Source organism: Danio rerio, chromosome 23 (genome assembly GCF_049306965.1).
Source record: "Danio rerio strain Tuebingen ecotype United States chromosome 23, GRCz12tu, whole genome shotgun sequence".
NCBI lineage: Eukaryota > Metazoa > Chordata > Actinopteri > Cypriniformes > Danionidae > Danio > Danio rerio.
The window spans coordinates 43,350,542-43,367,500 of record NC_133198.1 but is presented as its reverse complement, the minus strand read 5'-3'; the positions used below and the strand labels follow the sequence as shown (position 1 = coordinate 43,367,500).

Sequence of the window (16,959 nt, the reverse complement as noted above, 5' to 3'; positions counted from 1 at the left end):
GAAAGAAAAGTAAAAACTAAAACTCAGTGCTACTAAAACAACACTCTGTACACTGTTGTCTGTCTGCTTTCTTATTATTTAATATTTAATGAATTTTGAAAATTTAAAACTGCTTTTATTCTTGCCAAAATAAAACAAACAAGTCTTTCGACAGAAGAAAAAATATTATCAGGCATATACTGTGAAAATTTGTTCGCTCTGGTAAACATTATTTGGAAAAAATGTATAAAAAAAAATAAATAAAAAAAACTCAAATGGGGGGGCTAATAGTTCTGACTGTATATATATATATATATATATATATATATATATATATATATATATATATATATATATATATATATGTATGTATATATATATATATATATATATATATATATATATATATATATATATATATATATATATATATATATCATAACCGGTTATTACGTGTCTATGTTTGTGTATGTGTGTGAATGAGAGACAGCGTGATGCTATGTGCGTGTTTATAAGGACAGCTTGTTATTAAAATCTTTGGTACAGTCCCAATGTCACCGAACCCAACTTTAAGTTTGCGCGCACCTTCCCCCTTCGCTCGCACCGCCCCCCCCTCCTTCTCAATTTGTCAACTTTGATCCAAATGTTAACAGGTATGCATATAGATAACATCACCGTAGTACAATATCGACATAAATGTTGCATCAGCCAGCTTCTTTTTAGCATCAAAAGAGGCAGTTCTTAAATATAAAATAGAAGCCTAAAACCACTTTGAATTTTTTTGTCAATTGCTGAATAATGATGCTGAATATGCTGCTATACACACTGGATATTTTATTATTTCACCATATTACATTTTTCTATACTATTTTTTAAAGCCCCTATAAAAATAAGACACTTTCAAAACATAAAACAAATCTATCTACAGTAAATATATGCAGTTGGAGTCAAGTGATGCATATATGTTTCCCAAGTGATGATTGACAGATTCAGGAAATTTTCACAGTATTTCATATAATATTTTTTTGTCTGGAGAAAGTCTTATTTGTTTTATTTCGGCTAGAATAAAAGCAGTTTTTAATTTCTTTAAAACCATTTTAAGGCCAATATTATAAGCCCTCTTAAGCAGCGATCGTCAACAGAACAAACCATCGTTATACATTGACTTGCTTAATTACCCTAACTTGCCTATTTAACCTAGTTAAGCCACTTTAAGCTGAACACTAGTATCTTGAAAAAATATCTAGTAAAATAAAGTGGTAAAAAAAAGAGGGGCTAATATTTCAGAAGGGCTAATAATTCTGACTTCAACTGTATACGGACAAGGCTCGGAAATTGCAAGCTGATGGAAATGATTGTAAAAAGGCATCTTCCTACGATCGTCCAGAGATCACAGTGTTGTGGAGCCGCTGAAGTGTGACTTTTCCAGCAGAGCTTCATTCTGGCCCGCTTTGAACCCGAGCACTAGCACTCACGATCAAACACCCTGTCCTGGAACAATCTTTATACGAGGCCACCACCAAAAACCCACAGCGCCGTCTAATAAATCTAATTCTTTCATTGGTCTTTCATGATGAAAATCTATGGAGAGCTCTTCAAAACCACTGAAACGGAGCGAGGTTAAATGAGACTCGACCTCGGAGCTTCATTGAAATATCAGGATAAAGACAATGAAATGTTCTCTTTTGATGCCTGGCTCTCAAGATGCAATACCATTTAACATCAAATTAAAAACGATATCATACACAAAGTCAGAGCTATACGAATGTCCAGGTTGGCCTGTGTTTATGAATAGCATCTTTGTTTATACATACTCTTTTTTTTTTTTTTTTTTTTTTTTTTTTATATATAAAATGGCTCTCAGTTCTCAAGATACAACGTCTTTTTACATCACATTAAACTGTATGTATAAACAAAGATACTATTCATAAACCAAGGCAACCTGAACGCTTGTATAACTCTGGATCTCTTAACAAAATCTCAACAGAACATATTGAATTAAATATTCTGATTATGCATATTATGAATATTGCGCTTGGAGCAGCACAAGCAGGATTTTCCAAAGGATCGTGATGAACTCTGGGAGTCCTGCAAGAACGCTTTCTTTGCCATTCCAGATGACAGAGATGTATGGATGCAGTCCTCCAAGCTCATGATGGAGTCAGATACAATATTCATTCTGTTTCCACTGCAGCATGACTTTATGTTCTACTGGACATTATTTCTGTTAAGAGACAAGACTTTTGTCTAAGCAAAGTCAGACCTTACTGCCCTAATTAAATATCAAGGCATGATCATATTTTATTTTGGTAAAAAATGCGTAATCTAGAAGCCTTCGCCTTCCATATAAGCCACTTGTTACATTCCTGTACATTCCTGTGTTGCGTGACTATTATTTATATATATTTTTCCGCTAGTCTCCCTTTTTCTCTCTCTCTCTCTCTTCGGGCTCGCTTGCTCTCTACCTCTCTCCCGCTTCCACCTATACAGTGGCTCCGATTGGCTACCGCTGCCCAGCTGTTTGCCGTGCCCTCCCCTGACATCACCCAAGGTCTCCAATCCAGCCGCTGCCACCAAGGCATACAAGTGGTGACAGGACGCTACTCTGGAGGCCCTGATTTTCTGTGTTGTGCTGTGTGTCAGTGATTTTGATATGTAGGAATGTCGTGCGACATACATTGTGCACACATAGTTTGAATATCTCTGTATTAGACACACTAGGTAAGGGGCGTGCTGCGCCCACTGTACTTTTTGTTTTCTCATCAGATATTAGTGTAGGTTAGGTAGTGCGTAATAGACGTGAAGATTTCTTTTCAAAAACTTCTATATTTTTCTTTTGGATAGTTTGGGTAGAGGTTGGGCCAAATAGATTTTTTTGTTTTATTTATTTCTATTGTTTGGACGCCGCCCGCGTCTCATTTCTCCAACTCTCCCATATCTGGTCAAACATCTTACGTCTCATTTGTTATTTGTGAAATTCAATGTGTCTTTGTAAATATTTAATGATCTTTCAATATACATATTTTTGGCATTCATTATTATCACTATTTTTGTAAATAAACTCACTTTATTGCATTTAGCTGGTTTTGGTTTTGTCCCTCATTTGTTGATATTGTGTGATTGCTTATATGTTTCACCCAAAAATGAATGTTACTCCTCGTCCCCTTTTATTAACATCTTTAAAATCGTAACACCACTATTGATACCAAATCATCAACTAGAAGTTATTTGTTGTTGTTTCTAAAACTAGGATAGGCAATAAGACTTGTCATTTAGAGTACCTTCTGAAAGCAGGTCAAACTCAAGACACTAATCCACCAATATCACTTCTTCAGTTTTCACTAAGCTGTCCAAACTTTCGTCTGATAGCACTAATCCAGAGAGAGCTCAGAAACCATCATACACTTTATTTTTAGAAAATCTGACTAGAAACATCCCGAAACGGAACCGGGTTTGAGAGACTGGTCTCCGCTGGGTGCTTTTATACAGATTTTACTGCAAGCTGTTGCTTCAAGGTTACACAGCTGTCAAGAAACAGCAGAAATTACTCCAGGTTCCCATCTGAGTAAATCTCACGAAACTGTCCGGGTCATATTTCACCTCAAAAAACAAAACGCAAATATAAAAAAATAATGTTACATTAAGAAGTGAAACCTGTTTTGTTGCAGGTTTCTGAATTGTGACGTTACACCAATTTTAAAACAACAACAATGAAAAAAGTAGTACAGTTGAAGACAAAACCATAACCTCTCCTGTAAATCTTTTATTATTTTTCTAATATTTTGTAAGTGTTGTTTAACGGAGAGATTTTTTTCTAATACATTTTTAAACATAACGGGCTCTATTTTGACCATCCAGGCGCAAAACCGAAAGCGCAGGGCGCAAACGCATTACAGTATAACAGGGTGAGAATGGGGTCAAATCTGAAAACGTAAAAAAAAAAATCAGGTGGCCGCGAGGACTTTTCTTTTCTGGAAAACTTTTGAAAACATTATCGGTTGGGTTTAGAGAGAGAGGTGGGTGGGGGGGATCAGAATATCAGTCAGTCAGTCGACAGCGCCGTGGATTTACGTGAGAACAGCAGGCGCGAATGGCACTCACGAGAGAAATTTGAGATCTAAAAAAGCGTACACCACGGCCTCTGGTGAATTAACGAAAACAAGAACTGCAAAAAACGTAGCTCCTGAGACGTATTTGGCGCTCTACAGAAATGTATATAGCGGTTTTGGAAAACCTCAATCAAAATCTGACCATTTTCTCCCATTTGGAGGTTTAAACACTCGCTCTATAGGGCTTGTGTGGCTCTTAGCACCACCCCTGGTCATCACCACTACCAAATCAATCACAGAGCTTGTGCTACGTGTTGTTGCTATGTGTAGTTACATTTTTTGAGAGGTGTGCATCAGCATCTGTGTTAAGTCATGGCAGGGGCTATGTGACTAGGGGTATCACGATTTAGATTTTTAATTTTAATCGATCGAAATTTATTCTCAATTTCAATTATCGAATCAAAAAATAGAATCGTCGATATTGCCACCCCCCCATGTCAAGTCAGCTTGGCTTGCCAAGCGGGAAAAAACAGGCTTGTTGAAGTGCTCGTTAAACTGCAGAAGCAGGAGACCCGTCGAGAGAACTTAAACCCTCTCTTCTTTCAATGAAGTCGCCAGTGTGTAAGCATTTTGGATTTCCGGTGAGTTGTGTTGACAACGTTCGTGTTGTCAACAAAAAAAAACACAGTTTTGTAAGCTCTGCAAAGTACGTATTACGTACGGTTCGTCCGATAGACAACACCGGCAACGCGATCCTCCGCCCCGCCCCCGTTGCAAATCCGCTCGCGAAAAGTACACACTCAGGCCCTGTTTACACTGTCTTTGTTTTTGAATGGCATTTTAGAACGACAACGATTTGACATCCACAGTGGCGTGTAGCATTTCTGAGCAGCCCTCCTTCCTCACTACCGCTGAAAATGCACATCACGTGACCACACAGACACAGATGCACACACAGCCATGCGCTCGAGACAGCAGGTCCAGGCAGTCAGAGGATCAGTAGACTGCTTCAATCTTTCACTCACTTGTACTTAGTCATTTTAGCGAACACCTCAGGTACTGTTGGCTGGTTCCTGTTGGTTGTGCGTCTTTTTTACCGACGCCATTATAACGACACAGATCACTGCCTATTCACGAGTCCCGCAGAAAAAGTGATTTACAGGTGGTAATTATGTGTGTATCTTGCCTTTATTCATTTACTGTATGATTTGTTTATAGGTAAAACAAAGACCATGCAGGTCAGGTAGTTTAAACGGTAGGCTACAAATAATTAATTGGTCATTAATTAATTATTCATAATCGAAAATCGAATCAAATCATGCCTTTAGAATCGAAAATGTAATCGAATAGAGGATTTGGAGGATCGTCATTTGGAGGATCGTCATAACATGAAAAGTAAAGTTCGTAGACAAACTTCATGGTGGCTGAAAGTTTGAAGTGGTTTAAAAGTTTAAATAATTGAAGTAGTTTTAAGAAGTTGGCGTAGTCAAGTACATTTGTTTCTATTATGAACTGGCATGTTTCTTGCAAGGGGGTTGCTAGGGTGTTCTGAGTGGTTGCTAAGGCGTTGGAAGGATGTTTGGACCAGTTTTTAAGGTGTTGCTAAGAAGTTGCTTAGGTAATCTGAGTGGTTGCTAAGGCGTTTCTAGGGTGTTCTGAGTAGTTGCTGAGGCATTGATAAGGTGTTTTGTGTGGTTGCTAAGATGTTGCTTGGGTTTTCTGAGTGGTTTCTAAGGCATCGCTAGGTGATTGCTAAGGTGTTCTAGGTTGTTGCTAGGGTGTTCTGAGTGGTTGCTAAAGCATTGCTAGGCAGTTCTGAGTGGTTGATAATGCGTTGCTAGGTAGTTGCTGTGGTGTTTTCGGTGGTTGCTAAGGAGGTGCTAGATGGTTACTAAGTTGTGGCTAGCTGTTTCTAGCTGTTCCTAGCTGTTGCTAGGTGGTTGATAGGTCGTTGCTAAGGCAATGCTAGGTGGTTGCTTAGGTGTTCTGAGTAGTTCCTAGGTGAATACTAAGGCATTGCTAGATGATTGCTAAGGTGTTGTTAGGCGGTTGCTAAGGTGTTGCTAGGTTGTTCTGAGTGGTTGTTAGGCAGTTGCTAAGGCATTGCTAGGTGGTTGCTAGGGTTTTCTGAGTGGTTGCTAGGCAGTTGCCATGGCACTGCTACGTAGTTGGTAAGGTGATCTAGGTTGTTGCTAAATGTTCTAGGTGGTTTCTAGGGTGTTCTAAGTGGATGCTAGTGCATTGCTAAGGTGTTGCTAGGCGATTACTAACACAAATTAGCATGTTTCTAGCATACATTTGCATGCTGTTAACATGAATTTAGTATGAATTTGTATATTGCTAGAATGTTTATAGCATGATGCTAGTATGATTGGTTGGTTGTTAGCATGTTTCTAGTGTGAATTGTTGTTAGAATGTCCAATGTAAAGTCAATGACAGTTTTTTTACAATGGAAGTCTACGGGACAGTTGCTAGGGTGCCGTAAGTGGTTGCTAGGGTGTGGTTAGTAAATTGAAAGGTCATCAGTGATTGGCACATTGGTAGTCTAAGTTAAATGAGCCCAACCTTAAGTCTGTATGACAGTCTGGCGCAAAGTTATGAGGTCACAAAGTTTAGTCCAATGTTAAGTCAACGGTACTTTTCCGGGTCAGTTTTTGGAAACCGCAGGTCAGATCAATTGGAAAAGATATAGTAGATAGACCAGTTTGGAGCTTTGGACTAAGTTTGGTGGTTGTAGTTTGAACAGTCTAGAAGGAGATGCTTACAGGAATTAGTCTCAGAAGAAAAAGAAGAATATTAAGTTTATGTAGTATAACAGTGTGTCGGCTTTTTCAATCCACCAGAATAAACTGCCAGTACATTCTCTGTTATTCCAGACTTATTCCTCTCTATATTATTTCCTATACATTATATTCTTTCAAACTACCAAAATGTCAATAAGTCACTGCAGAGTTGAATTTTTAACATCAATAGTTGACAGAGATCAACATCCCATAATTGAATTCACAACCGTAAGTAAACAGAAAACACTTGTGAAGCACAAAATACAGAAACTGTTACCAAATATTCAGTGTAGAAAAACTGTATTTGTATTGATGGTGTTAAAAATTGCGACAAGCTGAATAAAATAAGATGTTTGTTGTCATGAGTGTGAGCAGTAACTGACTCCAGATCTGTAAAGTCTTTCAGGGGAAGAGCTCATTTGTAAAAAGTCAGCATCATCCACGCTCTCTCTCTCTCCATTCATAAACTCTGGCACGCACTTCATTACTCAAAGGAAATATTTACACACCGCCACCATGTCTCAAAAGATCATTTGCATCTAATTCTGCCGGTTTCTGAACTTGACCTGCGTGCTCTGCCGTGTTCACTGCCGCGATCTGTTTGATTAGCGTAAAAAAAGGAGAGAAGAGAGCTGGCGCATTTGTCTCTAATGCTTTTGATTCTCTGGATATGAAATAAAAAGAGAGTCCATTAATGCATTCATGCTGTTACTATGACACTGCTCAGAGTTTGCATGCTGTGAAGATTTTACCCGACGTGCCCGTCTTCTGTCCACAGACTTATTTTTATGCCCGTGTTGTTAAAGCATGCGGCTCCTTAATTAAGTCCTATTAGTGGCTCTTGCTTTCACGGTGGATGAGGAAATAATTCACGGCATATGTTCCTAACAGGAAACCTTTTCACTCGATTAGAGGCCAGATTTACACTTTAATTTCTGTGAAAAGTCTAATTAATTAAGTTCGTATTTGCAGCCTAAGCCAATATGGGGAGAACACCACACAGAAATGCCAACTGGCCCAGCCGGGACTCGAACCAGCAACTTACTTGCTGTCGACTATGCCGTCTCTCAGATATTGGATTTTGGTTGGCGTACCTGATGAATAAATCAGTATTTGACATTGTTATGATGTTGGGAAAAGATACTGGCTCAACGTTGGATTTTGGTCACTTTCCAACACAACCTACATTCAACCAAATATCAACGTCTAATGTTACAGCTTAACATTAGTCCTTTTCACACAGTGATACCGGTAAATTTCCAGAATTACTTTACCAGTAAGTTAAAAAAAGCGATGTTCACACAGGCGAGGACAATACGGAATTTTTCCGGAAAAGACCATTCACACATCCATCCCAAAAGAGCAGTAAATTCTGACATCATTAACCAGAAATGACCTCTAAATCGCTGAGCTTGTATTCCCTGCTGAAAAATCCAGCTTAAACCAGCCTAGGCTGGTTGGCTGGTTTTAGCTGGTCGACCAGGCTGGTTTTAGAGGGGTTTTGGCCATTTCCAGGCTGGTTTCCAGCCATTCCCAGCCTGGTCTTAGCTGGTCAGGCTGGAAAATGATCAGCCAAATCCAGCTAAAACCAGCTTGACCAGCCTGGTTTAAGCTGTATATAGCTGGTTTTGGCTGGACTCCCAGCTTGGCTAGGCTGGTCAAGCTGGTTTTAGCTGGTCATCTCCCAGCCTGACCAGCTAAGACCAGGCTGGAAATGGCTGGAAACCAGCCTGGAAGTGGCCAAAACCCCTCTAAAACCAGCCTGGTCGACCAGCTAAAACCAGCCAACCAGCTTAGGCTGGTTTAAGCTGGATTTTTCAGCAGGGTTTGTAAACATTTGACTACATTACAAACTCTGTGGATGGATCAGTATTTTGAACAACTTCGATGAAAATACAGAGGAACACTTTCACATGTCAGGATGTACATGATATGTGTGTGTGCTGGCGCTCACCGGCTGCTTCACGGGCACACCTATGCCTCAAGCAACTGAAGGAAGCAGAGCTTGAAGATAAACAAACAACAGCTTACCATAAGCATCTTATCGATAATTATTTACACAGTTAGCATTAAGAAGAACCATATGAACGTTATCTGACTAACATCTAGCAGCTAAACGTGTCTGGAAAAATATTCAAATATTTGTAAAAAATATTTATTCTCATAAACCGAGCGGACGTTAATGCGTCTGACTGTTCCGATAGGCTAAAGCAGACATCTCAAGTCAGCACGTTCTAGACGTGCACGCGCTCTTTCCGGCAATCTCCCTTCTGCATTCACACAGCGCAGCATTCCGGCAAATTACCGTTAATGATACAACTTCTCTTTCCAGAAAATAGCCGGAACTAATTTAACAGTATTTTCAAAAAGGGCTTGTTCACACATACAGACCTTTCCAGAAAATTGCTGGTAATTTTCCAGAAAGGTCTATATTTATGAAAGGGGGTATTGTGTGAATGCTACCACTATGACGTCTATCATATTTTTGATTTGATTGCCAAACCTGATAAATAGATGTTCAATTCAATTCAATTCAGCTTTATTTGTATAGCGCTTTTACAATGTAGATTGTGTCAAAGCAGCTTCACATAAATGGTCATAGTAACTGGAACAGTGTGGTTCAGGTTTTAGTGTTTAAGTTCAGTTCAGTTCAGTTTAGCTCAGTTCAGTGTGATTTAATCATTACTGAGAGTTCAAACACCGAAGAGCAAATTCATCGATGCGTAGCTCTACCAATCCTGAACCATGCGAGGCAGTGGCGACAGCGGAGAGGGAAAAAAAACTTCACCTGATGGGAGTGAAGAAAAAAAACCTTGAGAGAACCAGACTCAGTTGGCCCGACGTTGGATTTTGGTCACTTTCCAACGCAACCTAAAATCAACCAAATATCAACGTCTTATGATGTTACAGCTAGATGTTGTGTGGACGTTACCACTACGACATATATCAGATGCTGGATTTTGGTTGCCATACCTGATGAATAAATGTCAGTATTTGACGTCAATATGACGTAGGATTTTGGTCACTTTCCAACACAACCTAAAATCATCCAAATAACAACGTCATTATTGAATGTCAAAATAACGTTGTCCTTAGACCCTGGCTAGATATTGAATTTTGATCACCTGACATCACAACCTAAATCTACCCTAATATTAACATTAAAAATGTTAACATTAACATTAAATATTATGATCCCAGCAGGCACAGGACATCAACATGACGTCAGATTGATGTTGTACCTCAACATCATGGGGGTGTTGCGTTTTGTTTGAAAATGAAAATTTATTTGACATCAGAACTCAATGATGTTACGGCTTGACGTTTTGTGGATGTTACTACTATGACTTCTATCATAGGTTGGATTTTGGTTGCAATACCAAATGAATATATTTAATTATTTGACATCAATACAACGTTGGTATAAGATGTTGGCCCTATGTTGAATTTTGGTCATTTTCCAACACAACCTAAAATCAACCAAATATCAACATCTAATGATATTACAGCTTGACATTGTGTGGGTGTTACCACTATGACGTCTATCAGATGTTGGATTTTGGTTTCTATACCGGACAAATAAATGTCAGTATTTGATGTCAATATGACGTTGGTTTAAGACAGGGGTGGACAACCCTGTTTCTGGAGAGCCACCTTCCTGCAGATTTCAGCTGCAACCCATATCAAACACACCTGCTTGTAATTATCACGTGGTTTTCAGGTCCTAATTAATTGGTTCAGGTGTGTTTGATATGGGTAGCAACTGAAATCTGTAGGAAGGTGGCTCTCCAGGAACAGGGTTGGCCACCCCTGGCTTGGTTGTTGGCTCAACGTTGGATTTTGGTCACTTTCCAACAAAACCTAATATCAACCAAAAAACTACATCATTATTGAATGTCAAAATAACGTTGTCTTTAGACGCTGGCCAGACATTGAATTTTGGTCACCTGACGTCACAACCTAAATCTAACCTAACAATAACATCTTATAACATTTTTTATGTGATCCCAGCAGGCACAGGACGACAACATGACATCAAATTGATGTTGTACCTCAAAGTCGTGGAGGCGTTGCATTTTGTTTGGAAATGAAAATTGTTTTGACATCAGAACCCAACATCAGATCGACATCAGTGTCCAACGTCTAACCTAAAATCAACCAAATATCAACGTCTAATGATGTTACGGCTTGACGTTGTGTGAACGTTACCACTATGAGGTCTATCAGATGTTGGATTTTGGTTGCTATACCTGATGAATAAATGTCAGTATTTGAAGTCAATATGACGTTGGTTTGGTCATTTTCCAACACAAACTTCATTTAATCAAAAACGTATTGATACTGGGATGTGTCATTTTTCTTTTGCTGTACTGTCACTTGATTCTAAAAGACTTATATATAGGGATGTAACGGTATCAGAATTTCACGGTACGGTATTTATTGAATCATTTACAGGAAAAACAAAACTTATGAAAATACTCCAAAAAAAAAAAGTGTCAATGGCATACAAATTAGCCATCTATCTGTAAGCTTTAAAACAGGAACTTCAATTTTAATAACAAAAAATTATTAAACCATGTAAAAAAATAAAGTTTCAATTTAGTATTGTTGAAAACTCATCACATTCAACATTAAATCACTCACTCACTTACTTAGATAGAGATGGGTTTAAAGGAAAATTATCATATAACTATAATCTGGTAAAAGCTGGTATCTCTGAGTATTTACTATGTCCCCTGCAACAGAAAAAACCCCTCTCATTTGGGACTGAGGTTTCTGGGACAGAGATATGACTTGGTCCATGTTGACAGCAGTGGGTAACGTTGTGCATTGTCTTTCCCCCACTTGAGAAGACAAACCATGAGTGAGATAGAGGTCTCTTTGCGGTACAAGTCAATGTCTGCATCAATCTGAACAGTGTGCTGTGTTTCTGCAGTCCCCATGACTGCTATTAGTCGTATTCCCCAACTTGCAGGCACGTGCACACATAGGGCTCAACCTGTGCAGTGCACATGCCCTTTTTAGTCTTGGATAGAAAATGCCCTTCCAAATCGATCAAAAGTGCCCCTGCGACGCGACACAACCTCCGTCCAGCCCCTCAGTAGGTGCGCGACAACACCGGTCTTGAGTATGCGCGCTCAACCCCCCCTCGGCGCTTTACAATACGCGCGCGACTACACAGCTGATCACAACGCGCGCGACAACACCGCTATTCAGTACGCGCGCGGCGACAACACCCACTTTAGGTTCGATCATTTCCATCTTTTTTCATCTCCGCTACTAGCAGCACACTCCATTTCTGCATTACAGACCGCAAAGGATTATGGCCACGCCTGGGCTGATGGGAAATGTAGTTTCAGCTACCTCCCGTTCGCTTCATTCGTTTGAGCAAATTTTCTCAGAAGACCTATAGTTTTACCGAGTCATGCGACTTCGGTAATATCGAAAAAAATTTATATTGCGGTATGACGGTATTTACAATACCGTTACATCCCTACTTATATAAATTATGTTGATTTGATGCACATGAAAAAAATTATATTATTACCAATGCTAAAAACAGCTTCATATTTTGATAGAGCACTTATTATTAACAGAAAGCTCAAAACAACAGCACCAATTTACCGTATACATGCAGAATAAAAGAAAAATGTGTATTTAAAAATCAACGACTGCAATCGAGACTCTCTAAGACTATGTTCACACTAAAATCTTGACTAAAACTCTATATTACCAATGCAACAACTAGTCTACAAGTGACTCAACTGCACCGCTGATTCCACTGATGAATTCAAAGCACTGAAATGTTAATGCATTTCGGCAAAGAAAATGAACAGGAGAGCTCTTATTTATTTGGACACTTAGAAAAAAACACCTGCGCCATATGGACCACCTGTCTCGCTTTTTTTCCGAGAGCTCCATTACACAGCGCTTCCTCCCTGGAGAACATTAATCTCTATTCGACAAGACGGCAAGCAGATCCATTTACTGCCCTGTTTCCACGAAGGTCCCCAGTTCAGTCCGCAGACGCAGCTTGTGCCTCCACATTTACTTGATATTTACTTGGGTTTGGGTGCAGTTTCCAAGGAAATGGGCACAAAAGCAAATGCACCAGAGGAAAGTTGAGTGCTCACTTATTTTTGACGACGCAAAACCCGGAGATCATTTTCAAAGCTTTCTCTTTGCTCTAAGATGAAATCCACCTGAATTTGCCTGCTCGCAATTTGAAGGACTATTGTCTATAGATTGAAGTGCTTTATTCTGACAAAACAAATGTATAAAATGTATGAAAGAGCTATATAATTAATAATATAGGCTATTTGGCATTTGTCGGGGCCATCTAATTCCCTGGGACCCTTCAAGCGACTGCTTACCTCGCTTATTGGTCCGCCCCTGGCCATAATAGCCCCTCCTAAAAAACATTCCATATGACCAGAAGGGAAGAAAAGTTGTTTCGAGGGGGGGAAAAGAAGGTTGTGATAATTGATTAAAGGTTATGAGGACAAAACAAAGTGCACAGATACATTGTTTATAATAATAATAAGCACTACTATATAGCTACATATTAAAATAAGAAGAGTACATTCTGATTTTATTCTGACGTCAATTCCAAACACCAAACGTAAATTCTGGAAAAGCTATGGGTAAATCTGGGCTTGTGTCAAAAATAAATGAAGTCGTTCACACTTGCTATTCTATCAGCCTTGACAAAGGAGAACTTAACACTCCATGAAACACTTTTACCGAAACAACAAATGGCAGTCTGACCTAAACCTCAGACTGCAACCTTGACGTCAGAAGTGTTGCCATTTCTGTTTTCTATCAGGGCTGGAATGTCGAGTGGCTAAAACAGAGACCCGGGTGATGGAGAAGGACCATTAGTTCCTACTGTTCTGGCTATTAAAACAGCTCACTTGAAGTAAGCATCAAATCAAAATGGTTTTATTTTTATTTTTGTGTGCCCTTGGTGATCTGGGAGAGTGGGATCAGCCTGTCATTCTCATGAGATCCACCAATAGCAAAGCACAACCATCTAAATAATTCCTATGGATAAAATCAGTCCTACATTTGTTCTTGTTTAAAGGAACACTCCATTTTTTGGAAACAAACTTATTTTACAGCTCCCCTAAAGGTAAACATTAGTGTTTTACCCTTTTTTAATTCATTCAGTCAATCTCTAGGACTGGTGGGAGCTCTTTTAGCTTAGCTTAGCATAATTCATTAAATCGGATTAGACCATCAGCATCTCGCTCAAAAAAAAAAAAAAAAAAGAGAGATATTTTCCTACTTACAACTTGACTTTTCTGTAGTTACACTGTGTAATAAGACCAATGAAAAATGAAAAGCTCCTATTTTTAGTTCAATAAACTATACTCTCATTATTGCGTAATAATTAAGGAGCTTTGTTGCCGTACCATTGCAGCAGGCGCAATGATATTATGCAGCACCAGAAAATAGTCCCTAGCTAAGTAACTAATATCATTGTGCCTGCTGCAGCCATGGTACAGCATCAAAGTTCCTTTAAATGGATGCACTTTGGGCCCTATCATACTGTACATCCAGCGCTATAAGGCGCAAGACATGTTTGGTGCGATTTATTGCTATTTTCAGACCAGCGCAAAAGTAATTTTCACGTTTTGAGTTGTTTAAATAGAAAATTCATTTGCGCCACTTTTTGGGCTCATAGGTGTGCTGGTCTATTAAGGAGGTATGTTAAGGCGCATTGTTGGCGCGTTGCTATTTTGAGGAACTCAAATAATTTTCTACATAAATATAAAAACCACTGGCACCATGCCTTCTTCATGTCCGGGGGGCTTTTTCAGTTTATTTACGACAATTTGTATTAGTATGATATTATTATGATTAGCTGTATTATTTATTATATGCATATTTATATTTGTTTTAATAAAAACAAGTTTAGATTTGTCCACCTGACGAGTTTTGGAGATGTACAGTATGCGTCACTATATGGGGCATAAGAATAGGACATGTGTTTAGATAGAACTCAGTTTTTTGACCACATCAAAATTCAAAGTTGATGTTACAGATGTTATCAAAGTTCATTATTATTGAACATTTCTTTGTTTGCTGGAAATTAGAACTGAATTTAAAAATAGTTTTGAAACAAATCTTTGTGCTTAACAAACTAAATTAAATATGTAGACTAATGGATGTCTTCAGTGGAGTGAGTTTCCACCGTTTCCTCATCCACGAAAGTAAAGAAGTAAAGAGTAAAAGTAAAGTAAATAGACAGTAGAGGCTGAATGAAGGAGGCTCGTTCCTTAGCCTCACGCTGCAGAGGCTCTGTTTAACTGTTTTCTCGCTAGTAAAGTGTCCAGTTTTTCCACTTACGAAATCTGCCACGTAAATAGCAAATCGCCATGATGCAACATAACTGACTCTTAAAGGGAATGAGAGACGGGACTCTGACTGGTTTAACACACGTTATGGTCAAAACACACTCATAAAGCATTAAGAAAATAAGCACAACCCTGTTAGACCATAAGACCATTAGACCGCCCTTAAAATAGCAAAGGTGGATTTGGACACACCCTTACTGCTTTTGTGCCATGCGCTTGAGACTTTGCATATAGATTGTTAAAATAGAGCCCTAGGTGTTTAGTTGTAAATCTATGGAATTCATTAAATGAGCCTACATGTATTTCCAAAACAAATGTGAAGAAAACGGGAGGACATGAGTGACAAGTCATAAACAAAATATGTAAAATTTGATTAGATTGATCACAATGAGTTTCTTTATGGTTTTTTTACCATGTGTGTTTTGTTAGTAAAAAGAGATGATTCATCAAAGCATGTTCTACTGTAAAGAGAAATAAAAAATATTATAGCGTAGACCCGTAGGACATAGCTTTTTTCTTTGTTTTTCTGCTTGGAATTTCAGACTTTAGCACCTATATAAGCCAACTTGACACTTGTATTTTAATTAAACACAGCATGAACGATTTATTTTATAAAAATGAAATAACTTCATTACCAAACTGTATAAGAAACAAACCGCGCCCTCCAATGCTATCAATCAACCCCCTGAGGTAAAACTCGCGCCTAAATTGATTGACAGGTGCCGCTCCCCGTTTAGTCGTTACAGGGTCTATTGAATCAGTTGTAAAATCAATAAATAAACAAACATATATGCTAAATAAAGTAAAGGAAACCATTATAAAAGCACATTATGAACAATCACACAGAACCCAAAATATACAACACAAAGTTTATGAGATTCAGATAAAACGCAGCGCTTCAGTCTCATTCTAAGCGCGTGCATGTATAGGCTGGACCAGAAACTATCCATCAAAAGTCTTTGTTTCCGACACAAATAGGCTATGATTTGTAAAAAGTAATAGTCAATTAAAAACAAACGATTTCCTGAAAGCATAAAAATGAGTTGTTGATGTTTTTGTACACATCTTATCAACTGTGTCAACATTTTCCTGATGAGGGTGAATAAATGTCTGTACTCACAGTTGTGAGACATGTCAGCAGCCAGAAAAGTCCACGCGCACACGGCAGCATCTCTCCAGTCGAGTCCACAGCGCGCGCTCACAGATGCAGCTGGATCAAACGCTTTATAGACTGAATCTAACCAATCAGAGCAGAGAGAGAGGGAGAGGAAGCGAGCGCGCATCATTTACAACAACGCACACCTTTAAATCACGCGGCAAACAAATCATTACAGAAAGTCTCCGCTTGCTTTCTTCACTTTTGCTCTTCACTTTTGCTCTCGGAGTGAATTCAGGTGAACTGAGACACTTTTCCTTGGTCATTTCAATGATAAAAGTGTCACTAAACAGGTTTTAAGATTAAAAATCAACTTAATAATATTGCAAATGGGCCAGATTTGGCATAAAGCACCCAGCATGTGGGCTGAACATGGCACAGGTTTGGCAGAGGTGGAACCATTTTTAAGGCGGCACACAAATCTTGGGCCAGATGTCGAATGTAGTATTTGGCCCAGATGTAAAAACTTGATATGAGGGCAATGTAAATTTGGCATACCCTGGCCCACATTTAAAATAAATGTAATAATTTTACCAAACAGGTTGCTTTGACAGAAAATCATGCCAACACCTAAAGCACAATGGGTTTATCAATTTCATTGAAGTCGTGACACACATGGCCCTTACTTATCT

The 16,959-nt window shown here is 38.7% G+C and overlaps 1 protein-coding gene across 4 annotated transcripts in view; it reads right to left on the bottom strand.

Moving 5' to 3' along the window:
• Positions 1-16,409, bottom strand: part of ghrhrl (growth hormone releasing hormone receptor, like) — a 77,165-nt gene extending 60,756 nt beyond the window's left edge. For 2 of the 4 annotated variants that reach the window (XM_073938743.1, XM_073938744.1), the window contains exon 1: positions 16,292-16,408. In XM_073938743.1, coding sequence (XP_073794844.1) covers positions 16,292-16,342 — 51 coding nt within the window. In that variant the 5' untranslated portion in view covers positions 16,343-16,408. 4 annotated transcript variants of the gene reach the window in all.
• Positions 16,410-16,959: the final 550 nt, after the last annotated feature.